The sequence below is a fragment of the Vigna umbellata genome, chromosome 11 (assembly GCF_029865625.1).
Source record: "Vigna umbellata cultivar VRB3 chromosome 11, Vumbellata_1.0, whole genome shotgun sequence".
NCBI classification, from domain to species: domain Eukaryota; kingdom Viridiplantae; phylum Streptophyta; class Magnoliopsida; order Fabales; family Fabaceae; genus Vigna; species Vigna umbellata.
The window spans coordinates 390198-407068 of NC_142175.1; the positions used below are offsets into that span (position 1 = coordinate 390198).

Genomic DNA, 16871 nt, shown 5'->3' on the forward strand with positions numbered 1-16871 from the left:
ATATACCTGACTTGGTCACAAATCCGGTAGCCGTAGAAATATAACTCTTGGAAGCAGCGGAAGTTCCAGAATCATGTTTCTCCAATTGATTGTCATCGGAAGAAGCCATCAGAAATATTTGATTAAAAAAAGCACTGATTCCTATATCTTAGAGGACATCAGTGTTGGCTCTGATACCATAATAAAAGATTTAAAGAATAATTCTTATGTATTATTTCAAAGAGTAGAGTACCATATATATACATTTAAGGATCCTATAATCCTTCATCTATTAAAGGAATGACAGGTGCACAAATCTGTACAAATTATAATAATATCTAAATTATAACTAACACAATCCTTTAATAGAATATTTGGCATATCTTAACAATAATCTCCGTATTCTTATTGGATAGTTTGACCAATGAAACCTCTATCTTAAAAATAACCCTAACTACATACAATTTCGGTCTATTTTATTTTTAGTTGATATTGAAATTTTGATTTCTTTATATTCAATGGTAATGATATGCCTTTCCATATCTTAAAAATTATAAAAAACAACAAAGATGATAATAATTAATCATAGACAACAATAGAAGAAATGAAAATTAATCTATTAATTTTGATATCACAAATGCATTAAAAATATAAAATAAACAGTAATGATGGTTTATTTGGTTTTACTTGAGAGAACATAAATAGCTCAGGAAAATATGGAGAGACCAAAGTTTCAACACAAGCAACATTTATCAATATCTCGAATGCTCAAGATTTTCCGCCACTTAATGTTTAAGATCCTCCAAACGCGGAATCAAAATATTTTTTTGAGTTTTTCAACATCATCCAACCAATCCTTATTGAATCCACAATTACGCAGTTCTTTTAACAATTCAACAAATTCAGATAGCTTCAGTGATCTCAGCAAGTTTCTCTGAAAAGGAAGGAAAAGGTAACCAGCATGCGTGTCATTTAAAAGAAAAACAATAAAAACACATTCAAGTGATAACATTCATGTCACTCTCTTAGACCAATATGAAGATAATTAACAAAACGTACAAGAGATCTTCTAATAACCTGGAGAAGCTTCTTGAATGTCTCCAACACCAACATCTTCAAGTTCTATATTCACAACTGAAAATGGTACAGGTACTTGAGCTTCACCATGTTCCTACATAGAATCAATTCAATTCGTTACAACATCAGCTTCAAGGCCTACGCTATCTCTTTATATTTTATGAATAGAAAACATGCAACACTAGTTTTTAGCATGAGAGGAAGTTATATATATATATATATAATATTTCACTACATCCAAAAGTAACTGATAAGTGAAGTAATGAACTAACTGATTCTGAATCAGTTGACAACGCTATTGTCTCTGCACGTGGTGATATGTTTCCTTCTTCACATGTTCTCTTTATTCCCTACATAAAATAAACACGATATTAAAATACTTGTTCACATGATGTTTTCTTTGTAAGTGGAAAGAGTTTCGGTTAAGCATTTTGTTTGACATAGAATCCTCTTGATCATTTTTGTGTAGTATTTTTTTTATTGAATGTGTAATAATGTGAGATTAATTATTTTAAGGAGGGTTGATAGAAGGACTTTTGTTTTATCCTCGTGGTTGTTGACCGTTCAACAAAGAAAAGTAATCATTAACTCCAACATTAATTAAGGGCAAACTAAGAAAACCTACACTAACATAATGGTTATTTGTAAATTTCAATTTAAATTGAATATTTGATTCCATGTCATTTGCATTTAGATATGTTAATGGAGATAGATTGATTTCTGTTGACCTTTGATGCAGTCAACTCACTCCCTGATGCTACTTCAGTTTTAGAATCTTCATCTAGATTATCCGGCATCTCCAGTAATATGTTCTTTACATGGTGATATGTCAGTTCTGACCCTGTAATAAAGATTTGCATAAAATAAAGAAATTAGAATGAAATGAAAATAAAGAAAACATAGAAAAATTAAAAAATATGAGGGTAGTATATATTTTCTTCATCAATTTTTTTTTAACTATCACTAAAAGAAATTTTTTAAATATCAATCAATTTTAAAAACAAGAAATAATTGGTCACAATGACTAATTTAGATATTAATTTATAAATTGAAAATTATTAATTTCTAAAATAATTATTAATATGAATAAAAAATTATAATTAATAATCAATTAGATTATAAATTAGTCATTAACATTAAATTTTAAGATTTTGCTAATTTTTTATATTACAATTTGCTCAAATGGTATGGTAGGTAAAGAAAATAAATAGAAAAACGAGAGTCACACAACCTGTAGTATTAATATTTTGAGAAACCACTGAGTTAGATGTTCTCTCAAAGTCTCCATCATAAACATCTTTGGTTGTAGCAAGCTCCATGTTAATATTTGAAGAAGGTATCGTCATTTGTTCTTCTTCATTTTCCTGCATAGATTCAGTGAAACTATCATCTTGAATGTTTATAAAGTCAAATTAGAAATATCCATTACTACTAATAAAACAAAAAATTGAAGTCATCAAATACAATAAAACTTACTGGTGAATGTGTTTTGTACATAGGAGTTTCTATTGGTGATATTATGGATGGTATCCGAAAACCAAGAGTTTTTCCAAGAAGATTGTGTTCATCTTCGATTGTTTCTTTGCTTTGGTTCTCTACTTCCTCCAACTCATTTGATCCAACGTCATTTTGACGTTCGTTGTCTTCGTCAATCTTAGTCAGGAATAATTCAAGATTTTGAGAGATAAAAACAAACTTAAAAATAAGTTTTTTTTTATTTACTGATAAAATAATTTGTTAAAATATATCATAATTTTATTTAAAATTTAATTATTGAGTTTTTTAATACCTTTATTTTTATTCTGTTAAGGTCTAAATTAATTAACAATAAAAAACACGTTATACGTTTTTTTCTGGAAGCTTAAAGCAATTAGGGTGTTGCTCCCTCTACCACCACACCTTTCTCTTCCACCTCTCCTTTACTATTTTGTCCTTAGTAAAATTTTATTTTTAGGGTTATTATTTTTTAATTTTACCCATTCACAACCTATTTCACTAATAACCTATTCTAGTCCCGTACATGACTAAAATACTTTTTTTTTCATTTTAACATTATATTTCTTCCTCTTTTTCTTTCGTCGTTGTGAGATACTACAAGTTGCAAAGGTTGGTGGTGGTGGAAAGAATTATCAAGCAGTCTCTCTCGTGTTCAACGGATGTCAACATCCGTCAACGGATGTCAACATCCGTTTAAGGAAAAACGGATGTCGACATCCATTTTACCTTAAACGGATGTTGACATCCGTTGAAGATGACACCTCCGTTTAAAGGTTACGTTTTTTTATTTTAGAGTTTGTTTTATTAGGGGACATCCGTTGAAGAATGTCACATCCGTTGATGTATATTTCCTCGATGCTCTCCTCGATGTTCCTCCACACCATGGCGACGACGCTCCTTCACACCACGGCGGCAATGGAAGCTTTCAAACAAAAAAAACTGGGAAGAAAAAGGAATGGAAGTGCGGGAGGTGGGGGAGGTGAAACGAAAATGGGGAAAGGGGAAGAGAGTTCCGTGGAAGGGTGCTGGGAAAATAAAATTAGGGTTTCAAATTATTTAAAATAGGATAAAAGTAAAAATCTTTTTAACTTAAGGATATAATTGTATTTAAAATAATGTGGAGAGATGGAGGAAGTATAGGGTGGTGGTGGAGGGAGGAACACCCAAGCAATTAATAGTAAAAAGGGTTTTTTGAGGTCTTATTATTTTGAGGTTTAAACAAGGACTTTACCTGTTTAAGTATTGGGCTGTCTCTAATCTTAGCATAATTCCATTTGCTTGTTATCGATATTAATTCAACTTGAGCTGTAACTTCATAGCCTACTGACATTCGTTTGCCAATCTCTCCAAAAGCATAAAGCTCACAAAGAATATCAATTAATCGTTTTGATATATGCTGATCTTCTTTAAAATATCCTACAGGAAAGATTAACACCCTCTTCAAACAAGTAACAAACAAGAATACAAAAGTGTGTATTCTAATGAATCATAATTTAAAGTTAAAACTTTAAACATATATGTTTTTTAAAAACTAATGATTAAAATTCTTCAATGTTATATTTCTAGAGTATATAGTTTGTTATAATGAATAGACTAACAACGTTTACACTCTTAATAACATAGTTTTTAAATATTCTAAATGGAGCATCTGTGTATGTACGTTTCGTTTTTCACATTCTCAATTCAATAGACCAATCTAGTTTTAAAAGTGTTGAATTGATTTTTTTTTAATATTCCAAGCTTGTGATATTATTATGCAAAACGAACGCGTAATGTGTAAAAAATATAGTATTTAGTACCTTTGGCAGAAGCAACAATATCTCCAATACTTGGAAGGGATGAAGACAAGGAAAATTTTGGACCATTCTTCACCCAACTATGCTTTACAGTGAGAAATTCAATCTTCTGGCGAAGGCTTGGAAGTTCAGCAAATACTGCAGTTTTCAGATTTGGAATCTCAACCTTTTCATCACTGTTCCCTTCGAATACTTCCTCTAGCATACTTGCTTTTACGATTACCAGAACTTCTAACTTTGGTAGCGTTTTGGAAATTGAAATGGGAAATACACTTTTCAATTTGTTGCATTCTTCTATGACAAGTGCTTTCAGCCTAGGAAAAAATGGCTTTCTGTGATTCTTTGTATCCTCCCCAATTATCTGTTTTAATTCATTGCATCCAAATATGGTAATTGCATGCAGATATGGTAAACATTCCAACATAGAAGCACAAAATAGTACTTCAACTTTTTCACATTTATCAATTATTAACTCTGTAACGTTTTGTAGAGTCAGAAAAATGTTGGAGCCCACAGACATCTGAGGTGTATTATTGAATGCAACTTCTGTCAAAATGACAGTCATTTCTTGCGCAATCACATCATTTGCATTGGAGTCATTTAGCTGCAAGTCATTCACCATATATATTCACAAAATGTGTCATGCTTCCACTTAATCTATATATACAGTAAATAAATAGAAAAATGAAATATTAACATTAATTTTTTAAGGAAGTTTCAGAGAGTCATGAGAATTAATTGTAATTTTATAAAAAATATTTAACATATTATGGATCTTAATGAAATATTTAATTGTAATTGTAATTTTAACATATTAATCTTTGGAAAATATCAAATTAATTGTAATTTACTTTAAAAAAAATGTTTTCAATTTTAAACACAAATGAAACATTAACAGAGTGTCAACCCAAAATAAAATTGTTATATGGTTATAATTACTATATAAAATGATAAACCTGTACCTTAAGATAAATTATATGCATAAAAATGAAGAAAATATGTATGCTAAAAAGGGTGAGAACTTACCATTGAGTTAGAAGAGTCTTGCAATTGATCTGTGGAATCCAAAGAAATTTTGGTAGTTTTCCGTTTGTTTCTATATTTGTGGATCCAATGTAAAATCTCACATTTCATGGGGTTTGATTCTTTTTGTTCTTTCGACTCATCTTTGGAAGATGACTTCTTTACCGATGGACACATGAAAATGTCTAAAAAATTAGGCAAGTATTCAAGAACAAGTCGTTTCAAAGTTTTGATGTGATTCTTCCTCTTCAAGCTTATCTTGGAATGGGCAAAATATGTATTTTAGTCCTTCACAATACACTACATAAATATATTCAAGTTTTGGAACATTTCGAGGAGCAACCACAGGAAGTATAGAATGTAACAGGGGACAATGGGCGACATGAAGAGTGGTTAAATTTGGAAATACTGAAACAATACTCTTGTTATCATTATGAGCATCAATTATGTCTTCTCTTGAATCTTTCCTTTTGCTTTCATCTTTCACTATACTTTTCAGTTGTCGACATCTGGTTATCGATAAGTTCTCCAACAACACTAGGGTTTGTGTGGTCGACAACTCAAACAAAGATGTCAACATTGGACATTCCGATATAGACAAGTGCTTAAGATTGTAGAGGGATATGTTGCTCTTAAACAATGTGCCTTCAAAATGTATGCAATCAGATAGGATGATTTTTTCTAAATTTTTCAGAAATTCAAAGGGAAGGGGTCCACTGCATATTTCTTTCAAATTTTCCATTTTTTCAAGTTTAAGTACAACCAACTTGGATAAGGCATTTTGCACACGAGAGTCATTATTGTCAATTAGGCATGCGAGTTGTGAAATATCTTTCAAAGCAATCTCAACTAGATTATTCATACCTTCTTCATCATCCGGAAAAATAATGTTAGGTATGAGGCTTTTCCATACTCCTTCAAGTCCATTTAAACATAGAACTTCTGCTTTTTGGACTAGATTCTTGAATGTCTCTTTAGAAAAAACTTCATCAGCCATGAACATATTCAAGGAATTTCTTGCAAAAAATTCCTCCCAGATGAAGAAGCAAGAAAAGTCTAATATACAAAACCTTTGATAGTTAGGAAGTTGTACTTTATGAGAAGTTTTTGAAATGCCATTATGAATGAAATACAACTCTTCTAATGAACTGCAACTTTCAATCACTTCAAATGAATTGTTCCGTTTGAACATACAATCATTCAATTTCAACAATTGAAGTTTTCCCAATTTTGCAATCTCTCTCGGCAATTCAAGGAACCAACATTTCACTAACTCGAGAGTCTCAAGGCCTTGTAGTTTTCCAAGAATAGAGATGTCACCTAAGGTGAAATTTTCAAGGAGTAAAGATCGAAGATTGGTTAGCAATTGAATTGATTGTGGTAATGACATCGTTAATTCTTTATAAGTATCGTTTGATAAATACAAAACTCGAATTCTTGATACATTTTCAAAGAATGGATCTGGGACTTTGACATAATAATCTTCCATTTCATTCAGATAGATAATTAGAATATCAAGTTTAGATCCATCAAACTTCAAGGAAAATAGATCCTTGCTCTTACCTTCGCACAACAAATATTTAATATTCTTCCCCTTTTCAACCATTGTCATTGCATTCTTGTTAGATGTATTCACTGCCACAATCTCCTTGTTAGCTATCGATAAAGCCATTTCACGAACCAAATCATGCATTTTTACACTTTCAAATTCTTCATTCAATAATAAACATGAATCTATGAGTTTGTATTTAGCTACAATAACTTCATTACGATATGCATCGTAATTGTAATCAACATCAATTTGCTCCACGAGACCTGCTCCTATGGCAAACCTGACTAAAAGTTCCTCAGGTATTTCTTCATCTTCTCGAAACAAGGAACATAGAAGGAACAAATTCTTAGTTGTTTTATTCTTCATATTATCATAGCTATACTTTAGACATGTATAAACTTCACTCCAATTTTCATCACCAGGTTTGTGCATGGACTTATGTAAGGATTTTAAGGCTAAATCCCATTCTTTTTTACGTGTCTGGCCCTTTAAACTACGAGCAATAACAACAATTGCAATTGGCAATCCTTTACATTCTTTGGAAATTTTGCGACCTATATCAAGAATGCTTTTAGAGGATTTATTACTTAAAGCAGCATGCTTTTGGAACAATATCCATCCCTCTTCCTCTGGTAAGATATCAAGTTGAATTATCTTCTCACATTCCATTTTATTGCATATTCTTATATCACGAGTGGTCACAAGAATTCTACAATTGTTGTGGTTGTCCTTAAATGGAATACCTATTTCTTCAAAACTGATATCTCCCCACACATCATCTAGGATTACAAGAATTTTGTCACCATTGGTTAATCTATCCTTCAACTTTCTGGGCCTCTCTGATTCGGTACAATTCAATGACAGTCCTAATGGTCCTGCAATATCATCTTGAATCTCTTTTATATCAGGGGTATTAGATATTGTAGTATCGATCACTTGATTAAAACATTTTGACTTCTTAAGCTCCTTACCCACCTCTTTTGCTAATGTTGTTTTTCCTGTTCCCCCCATCCCTTGCAATCCAATCATATAGTTGTTGTCATCTTTCAAGGCATTAAAAAGTTCTTCAAATTTCAACTTTCTACTTTTGAAAGAAATGTAATTTTGAGAAGAGTGATATTCAATGTCAGGAACATCACGACTGATTCCAACATTTTCAAAGTTGCGTTCAACAAGTCTTCTACTCTCCTTTGTCTTACTTTCCAATTCCTTCCCCCTACTATATTGCCATTTGCAGTTAGGACACCATCCAAAGAAACATGTCACTTTCTTTTTGGTGTCTTCTTCAATAAGGGTTCTTTAGCTTGCTTTTGCCAATGTGTGACATCTTTTCGTATGTTATCACCTCTTCTAGTTGCCACTCTAGCATACTCTTCCCATGTTTCCTTTTTTGCTATCAAATTTTCCCTTTCCTTTTCAAAGTCATCAGTAATGCATGTGAAGCAACAAATATAACGTGATTGTTCTATTGTTGCATTAATCAATTTCTCCAGAGTTGACTTTGCCAAATCAGATACAATGCTCACCATCTAAATCAAATTGAATACATGAATTTTAATTTATAATAAATTGTTAGATTTTTTTAATGCATTGAAGAAAGAGTAAATCGTTTGTGTAATCCATGAACATGGAATACTTGTAGTCCCAAGACAAAGAATGTAACATATATCTCGATTGAATGGATACGTGTAATGTAGTTAGTTAAATGCATATTAGAATTACTTTTTAAGATGTCACACCAATTACTATGCGATAATATAACACACTTAAAAAGAATTAATAACACAGATAAAATGACATTGTATACATCCAAATACAATAGAAATTTAAAAACATTGCATGGAATGGTATTTATCTACTACTGTAATTAGACTAAGTTTAATATGTAATTTAGAGAGTGAGATGCTCACTATCCTCATTACAAATCTTTTACAATATACAAACAACATCAATTCACAAATATTAAAGTCATAAAATCACAACAAATTCATAAATAAGTGAGTGTTTTTATATCAATGTAGCATACTTTTTTCATTGATTCTTTAAGTACCCATTTGAATCAAACAAATTGTAACATTCCAAATACATATATACTGTTTTTATTTTTATTATGATTGAATGATTTGAAAAAAATTTATGTTTCACGAATTGCAATGAAAGATCGATTCATATGAAATATTGCATCTAATTCAAAGATTAATAATTAAAGGTTTCGTCTAAACTATATGTATGACAAAACCAAATATTGTACTTTTGTCTGGAGAATAGATAACACTTTGTCTAATCTCTTATTTCATGAAATATTACAAAAGTAGACAAACCTTATGATCTCGTCTAACACATTTTGAAGAGACATTAGAAGTGTGTAACACAATTATGACGAGGACTAAATAATTCACAAACTTGCATTAAAAGCATGTAAGGAATAATCATCTTAACCAAGGACGTTGTTTCGACTAAGTATTAAAACATGGTATAAGACTAGTCATAAGTAATAATTTGATAAGGATATAATATCATAGGTGAATAGTAAAATGATGGCAAATTCCTAGTCAAGGGACCAATTACAAAAGCAAAAAGATCTAAGAGGCTTGGGCTTTATCAGTAGACTCAATGTTCATCTAGTTAAGGAAGATATAAAGACTTAGTCTAAGATTCTTTTGTAAAGATTAGAATAGGATATTTTGGTTCTTTGTATAATGAACCAAGTAATATAGGATTTATTATTTGAACCATAGGGCTTGACCTAAAAGTCTAGTTTAGATCTAAAGGGAGAGATAGACTTAATTTTTGGGCTTGATATGAGATGCATGAAACTAGGGTTTCTTAAACCTAGGCGCAAACTTGGAGTGCACTACTCCTTGAGCACACCATGACAAGGAAAATGTGACTTGATTAGGTGGCAAGTCACACTATATGCATGCTATCTTTTGCATCCAAAATTCAAATTTCTAGAATTGTTTTTGGTTTTACTTTATGAAGATCATTTTTAGTGTTTCTTGGCCTGTAAATAAAGGTCTCTACCTCTTGTAAATAAGCTTGGTTTTATTAAAGAAATGTTGTCCAAATTGAGTTCGATTTACATGCTTGAGCTCTCCTTAGATTAGTTTTATTTTTCATACTGCTTTAGGCTTCCTTCCTTAGGAGTTGGCCTCACCTTTCCCTAGAAAGCTCACTCTAGCTGAACCAGATGCCACCAAATCTTCATCTCTTTCATGCTTTTGCAACCTCATTCTTCCATGGAGTCACCCATACTCACAGTTGCGTTGAAGAAGCAAATAACACAACTATCATTTGGTATCTTGAGTCTTGTTTGCTCACGGCCTAAAAGAGATAAGTTTTTCTTCTCCAATTTTTTTCTAATTCTGACATCTTTTATATGTGATGTCTAGAGTTGTTTGTACCAATTTGTTTATGTTCATATGTCTTTTGTTTGTTTCAAATATTCTACTTCTTCTTGAACTTTCATTTGGCTTCTAAGTGTTCTTTGAATTTATACATAACTGCTTTTACATTTTCTTGAGTATTTCGTTAGGTGCATTTGCTTTATTTTATTTTGTCATTTTGATTTTAAAATTCATATGTTATTTTATTAGGTACATTTTATTGAGTATTTTGTTATTTTGTTATTGTACTTTGTGTTTAGCTTCCATTTATTTTGTGTTTTTCTTGCTTTACTTTCCTCAACCTCTTATTTTTGGATATCAGTTGGTGTTGTTTCCTACTTAGAGGTATGGGAACTCATCTTTGGAAGTAAAAACAAGTGGAGCTACAAGAGAAATACACAATCGAGTGCAAAAACAAAACAAAAGACGCAAGAGCGAAGGAGTAGAGTGAAACACTTAAAGACTTTTAAGTTTTGAAATTCCTTTCTTTATATTTCTGAGTTGTATTTGTTTTAAATTCTTAATTGTGTAACTTGGCCTAATTAAGTCTATTGAGGGAGCCTCAGGTGTTCTTTCAACTCTTAACTAGAACTTTAATCATATATTAAAATGTTTTTACAGGGTGAGTTTGTCCTTCACCAACAAGCCTCACCTTAGGGCTGCTTAGTGTAGAACTTTATTCCTTGCTTTGCTTGCTTTGTTTTATTTTATAGCTTAATGTGTGGCATCTTTGTCTTTGACTTAATTCCATTTTTAAGAAGTTTTGTGTAAGAATATATAGTTCCCTTGGCTAGGAAAGATTTCTAATTAAGCAATCCAAGTGATTCATCTATCTTTCTTAACTCAAAAAGCTTGCTATCTACTTCTTCTTTGGAATTTCTCTTAAAACTAAAGTTTTAAATCTTAGAAATTCAAAAGAAACCTAAGATAGAGAACACTCATACGAAGTTGATAGAGACTCTAGTGAAGGAGAAATTTTTTAACACAAATTGCTAGAGAATTAAAGTCACTAAAACTTAGGAGGAAGAAAAAGGCCCTTTTAAAAGAAAAACAAAGAATTGAAAGAGGCAATTAACTTGCCATCTTAGAAGAGGATCTTACAATTCTAAGGAAACAAGAAGAAGCTTTACAAAGGAGAAAGTAACATCTTTGTGATGAATATTCACTTAACATATCAATATGTTAGATTATGGTATCTTCATCCCTATCTTATTTTGCATTCTTCTTTTATTTATTTTTCTTGTGTCTCTTGAGGATTTAAATTTAGAAACAATCTTACTCTTTCCAAGATAGGATCGTATCACCTCCGCCTACTTCTGATGATTTTATTCATAAGTATAATGGGGTATGTAAGTTTGATTTTATGAAAAAAATGCATGAGAGAGTGAAACACCAAATACAACAACAAACACAGAGATATATGAAACAAAATAACAATGGAAGAGGGAAGTTATTTTTTAGGAAGGGGATTGGGTTTGCCTCCATTTATGCAAAGAAAGATTTCCAAAACAAAGGAAGTCCATACTCAGCTCCCATAGGGATAGTCCCTTTCAAGAGATTAAAAGAGTTAATAACGCATATAGGCTAGATTTGACCAATGATTATAAAGTAAATGTTGCTTTTAATTTAGTGATCTTATTCCATTAGGTAGCACGAATGATAAGGCAGACTCTCTAGATATGAGGTCAAATCATTATCAAGAGGGAGAGGATGATGACAAACCCACTAGTACAGTAAAGAGAAATGACAGCGGTTATTTGTCTTTCCGCAGCGGTTTTGTAATCGAGGTATATACAGGCGAGACAAAAAGTGGTAGGCTTTTTGCCTCGGTTCTGAAAGGAGACAAAAAGATGTATGTTTTTGCCTCGGTTCAAATGTAACCGAGGCAGTAGGTGTTTTTCTTTATTGGAAGAGTCTTTCTGCATCGTGGACTTGAACTCAGTGAGCAAGAATTGCGGAGACTCGGTGAGTCGTTGAAGTGAAGTGAGGACCTGAGAACGCATGGCGGAATTGTAATCGGAGGAAAATATGGACTCGATCTCCGGCAACAATTCTGAAGCTACATCGTGCATGTCGAGCACGCAGAACAACTTCTCTGGCGACGATTTCTTTGTTTTGGCAAAGAGTTCGGGCAATCCAAAAAGAAGAGAGGCGCCGTCTCTGGAAATCTCGGCGCAGCAGGATTCTCTTACGGAATCTAAGTAACTATAGACGTTGTCGCAGAGGATTCTCTCTCTGTTAAACAGAATTCTAACGACAATCCTCACCGCCTCCAACCAACTCTTGATTTTCAAATCAAGAACTTCCCAATCCATCTTGTTTGCGCGTAACGAGCTCAGTTTCTGAACGCCGAGGCGATAAATTCCTTCATCGATTATGGATTTTCGGATCACGATGTAAACGCTAACGCACTCCTTTGCGTAGCCGGAAGATACCATGCAGTCGGCAATTAATTTCAGATCCTCCATGGCGCATGAGGAAACCTGTTCGACTTCAGTGATAGAGTCGTCGGCAGCACGAATATCGTCATCTTCGGCCACGAAGTAGTCGTCGCAATCAGAGCAGTTGGAATTGGCGGAGGTGCGAGAGGATCTGGCGAAGACCGATTCGGGGTCAAGGTGGTACATGGTGGTGAGATGGAAGGTGAAAATAGAAGGCAGAACAGAGAAAGAAAGGAATGGGGCCGCTAGGGTTTTTATTCTACTTTCATAAAGGCATCACCTTTCTCCGCCAAAACCTGCTCCTTTGGTCTCGCTTCTCCGAACGACAAAGACCGAGTTGCAAAACAAGCCTTGGTCTCCCTCCACCAGCACCAACAGTCTCTGCTGCCTCATCAGTCTCGTCCTTGGCTTCCGCTTCTCCCGCCTGGTATTCTTCTTCTTGTTTTCCACCAGCCTCTACACCATTGAACAGGATGACGGCGGTGAGCACTGTGAGCCATGTGGTGGTCGGGCGGCACATAAAGCGCATTAAGGTTGGAGCACAGAGAAGAAAGAGAAACAAAAAAAAAGAAAAGGGAAATGGGAGATGAAGGAGGAATGCTGCGAGAAAATATCAAATACCAAACAACATCGGCTCCTAGGTCAATCGATGCCTTCGGACCAAACGACCTCGATTCCTACGCCAACCAATGCCTTAGGTCTGACTGTATAGGTTTTTCTGCCTCGGGTGCCTTGTTAACCGATGTCATATTTGTTTTTGCTTCGGGTGAGAGGAAACCGATGCCTATAAGTTCGGCTTAATTACGATAATGCCACTATATTTTGATAGGCTTCGGTTTTTCATAAACCGAAGCCTATTGGACAAGTTAAAAAGAATATTTTTTACTAGTGACCCCTAGTCAAGAGACCAATCACAAGAGTTATGGCAAGAATGATCCAAGAGAATTAAGCTTCATTTGAGCTAAGCACACCTAAAGTTAATGTTTATATATGCTAAGAAAGATGTAAAAACCGAGTCTAGGATTCTTTGATAAATATTAGAATAAGATATTTTGAACCTTGTATAATTGGTCGAGTAGTATAGTATTTATTATTTGGACCAGAGTTTGGATTTAAGCGTAATAATCTAATTTGGACTTAAAGGGAGATAAGCTTTGTTTTTGGGGTTAATGTGAGACGCATGAAACTAGGGTTTCTTAAATCTATAAGGTACAAACTTGGAGTGCAAGACTCCTCCTTGACGTGGCATGACAAGGAAAATGCTACTTGCTTAGGTGGAAGTCACACTGTATGCATGCTCTCTTTTGACTATAAAATTCAAATTTCAAGACTAGTTTGAAATTGTTTTTGACTCTACCTTTTGGAGACCATTTTTAGGTTTTCTTGGCCCATAAAGAAAGGACTCTAGCTCTAGTAAAAACAGCTTTAAGTTTAATAAAGAAATGTTGTCTAAATTGAGGGTCATTAACTTGCTTGAGCTCTCCTTCTATTAGTTCTCTTTTCTAGACTATTTTAGACTTCCTTCCTTAGGATTTCACCTCACCTCTCCCTGTTAAACTCATTCTACCTTAACCAAAACCCACCAAATCTTCATCTCTTCCAAACTTTTACAACCTCATTCTTCCACGGAATCATCCTCACGATTTTTTTAAGAAACAAAGAAAAAGACTAAAATAGAATGATCATAGGTAATGACAAGATTATAAGACATTTCTTATCAAGATAAAAATAAGCGATTCTTAATTACTTTTCATCACATGATGAATTTACACAAGAAACAAGAATACTTCTTCTATTCTATTAAAAACCTTGTAATTATAATTTACTTGATTATGTTTTTACCAATTAGCTATGGGATTATCTCTCACAAACTAAACATTGAAATTCTAATTCAATTGAAACAAAAATTCAAAAATACAATTAAAATTGAGAGATAATTATAAAACACACCATTACCATAAATATGACAATTAAAATTTCAACAGATTATTGAAAAAGAAAAACAAACTTATACAGAACATCAATGAATCAACATACCAATCTTCGAAAATGTTCTAGTAAGAGAAATGAGAAAGCTATTATTTTGTATATATGTGTGTCTTCTTATGTCAACGAAGGTGTCCTTGTAAGCTCATTAATTTGTTTGCTAAGATATAGTATAGGTTACTATTGCGTACACTTCATTATTTAGCATTTTATCCCATCTATATCTTTTCAAGAGAAATGTCCTTAACCACATTATTATTCTGATTGGTATGGTTGAATTTGAGTAAAGTGTCCTTTTGGCTTCACTTTATGTTTGACTTTATTTTTGAAGTGTAAATTAAATTATATATACGTAATTGGAGGTTTACCTTAAGGATTTAAATCTTAAGAATTTAAATAAGTAGTATTTCATTCACATTGATTTATTATTTACATTGAAATTCATTTATTCGGACTCCATTGTACCTGTGTAGATTCAACTACAAAGATGAAGTTCTAATACTCCTCTATATTATAAAGCATACCAAGTTTTTGCACTTTTCTTTGTGAACTTTTCCTATATTATTTTAGAGCCTAACTAGAGAGAAAAACATTAACTTAGTTATGGGTAGAAGTTATATTAACTATTCATATTCATATTCGTCTGTCTAAAGATGGTTGAAATGGAAAAATATTTTATTTCTTCTTGAAGTTTATTAAAAGTCTTTAAAAATCATTAATATAGAGGGAGACCAAGTACATCGGTGGAAGTTATCAAGAGGAACTTCATGAATTATATATATATCCTTTGTATATTTAGTCCAAATGATTTACAACCAATCCTAGGGCCATTGTATAATTTATATAACTAGCTAATTTAAAATATGATTATATTCATAAGTGAGACGCATTTAACATAATATAACATAATATAAGCTTATTTGGTAACCATTATCCCATGTTTAAGTACCATCATTACAAAAAAATTATTAAATAGCAACAAAATTTAGAGACAAAAAATTAGACATTACAGTGACTAAATTATATACATCATTTTATAAATTAAAAATTATTAATATTTAAACTAGTTATTACTATTAATAAAAATTATAATTCGTTTATGGATGAAAGTCTAATAATTAGTCTCTAATTTAGAATCAACAATAATTATAAGTAAAATCTTGATAACTAAAATTAAAGATCAATTTAAAATTTATTATAATTCTTTATTAATTGTAAATATTATATTTTAGGTACTAAAAATTTTTAGTTTATAGAATATTGTATAATTTAGTCATTATAACGAATAATTTTATTTTTTTTTACATTTGGTAGATATTTGATAAATTTCTTGTAGTAGATTATAAACTTATTATCTTTAAAACAAATATTTGAAACACGCATATTCTGGTTAGTACACAATTATAGTAAAACAAATGTGATAGAACAATTTGGAAAAACAAAGCAAACAAGTATTTACCTTGATCCTTTGTAAAGTTTATGTTATTTTTTTTCTTACGTCTTGGCTTTAACTGTGAACCCTTAATCCTCTCCAATTTTGGACAAACAAAAGCTTTGTTTATGTTTTTCTTTGGACCTAAAAATAAACAAATGAATTGCACATGAGAAGAAAAGCAGTCCAAAACATTTACATCAATAATACAATGCGTCTTCTTTTAACAAAGACATACCAAATAAGCAGAAACCTTGTAATCAACTTTATCCTAATTGGAATTAGTATTTTTACTTATGACTTAACTAATTTTTTAAGTGTGCATTTGTCTAGCATAGAAGGAATTCAAAATGTAGGCGCTCTTCTAAACCAATTTGAAGCATTAAAGCAATGGAGTTAATAATTGCACTTGAGAAAAGATTGTGCTTCCCCTTCAACTACAAGTATAGGAACCTTTGAAGGCCACAATATACATCAATGCTATTTTTTTCAAAATACAGCAAGAATGTCATGGTTGTTAAAATTTCTTTCATTTTGAATAGAAGAAGACTTAACCAATCCTATATATAGTTGTTTGTAAAAGGCACCATATTATTATAGTGATCTTCCTTGTAAAATAATACAATTATGACGGAATTAAATTTTACGTCTACTAAAAGAGAAAAACGGAAACTTTAGGACTAAAATAATACAATTATGACG

The 16871-nt window shown here is 32.0% G+C and overlaps 2 protein-coding genes across 4 annotated transcripts in view; both read right to left on the reverse strand.

The window, feature by feature from the left end:
• Window positions 1–591: 591 nt before the first annotated feature.
• Window positions 592–16871, reverse strand: part of LOC148190686 (uncharacterized) — a 38693-nt gene continuing 22413 nt past the window's right edge. For 2 of the 3 annotated variants that reach the window (XM_088102002.1, XM_088101999.1), the window contains exons 7-8: window positions 1057–1150; window positions 592–913 (exon numbers count right to left, since the gene is read on the reverse strand). In XM_088102002.1, the coding sequence (XP_087958128.1) occupies window positions 882–913; window positions 1057–1150 (126 nt within the window). In that variant the 3' untranslated portion in view covers window positions 592–881. Of the gene's footprint in view, window positions 914–1038; window positions 1151–16871 lie in introns of all 3 variants that reach the window. The other variant, XM_088102001.1, reaches the window with a different exon arrangement.
• On the reverse strand, window positions 1737–4953 carry LOC148190687 (uncharacterized). Its single transcript, XM_088102052.1, has 4 exons — window positions 4341–4953; window positions 2533–2762; window positions 2288–2420; window positions 1737–1897 (listed from the first exon to the last, which is right to left on the reverse strand). The coding sequence occupies exons 1-4, from the start codon at window positions 4912–4914 to the stop codon at window positions 1737–1739; spliced, it is 1098 nt and encodes a 365-aa protein (XP_087958178.1). The 5' UTR covers window positions 4915–4953.

Coding starts and splice junctions, on each gene's coding strand:
- LOC148190687 (XM_088102052.1), bottom strand. CDS start 4,914: ATGACTGTCATTTTGACAGAAGTTGCATTCAATAATACACCTCAGATG. Junction 2,763..4,340: donor TGCCAAAGGTACTAAATACT/ATATTTTTTACA, acceptor ATAAAAAAAAAC/TTATTTTTAAGTTTGTTTTT. Junction 1,898..2,287: donor TCAAAATATTAATACTACAG/GTTGTGTGACTC, acceptor TCTTTATTACAG/GGTCAGAACTGACATATCAC.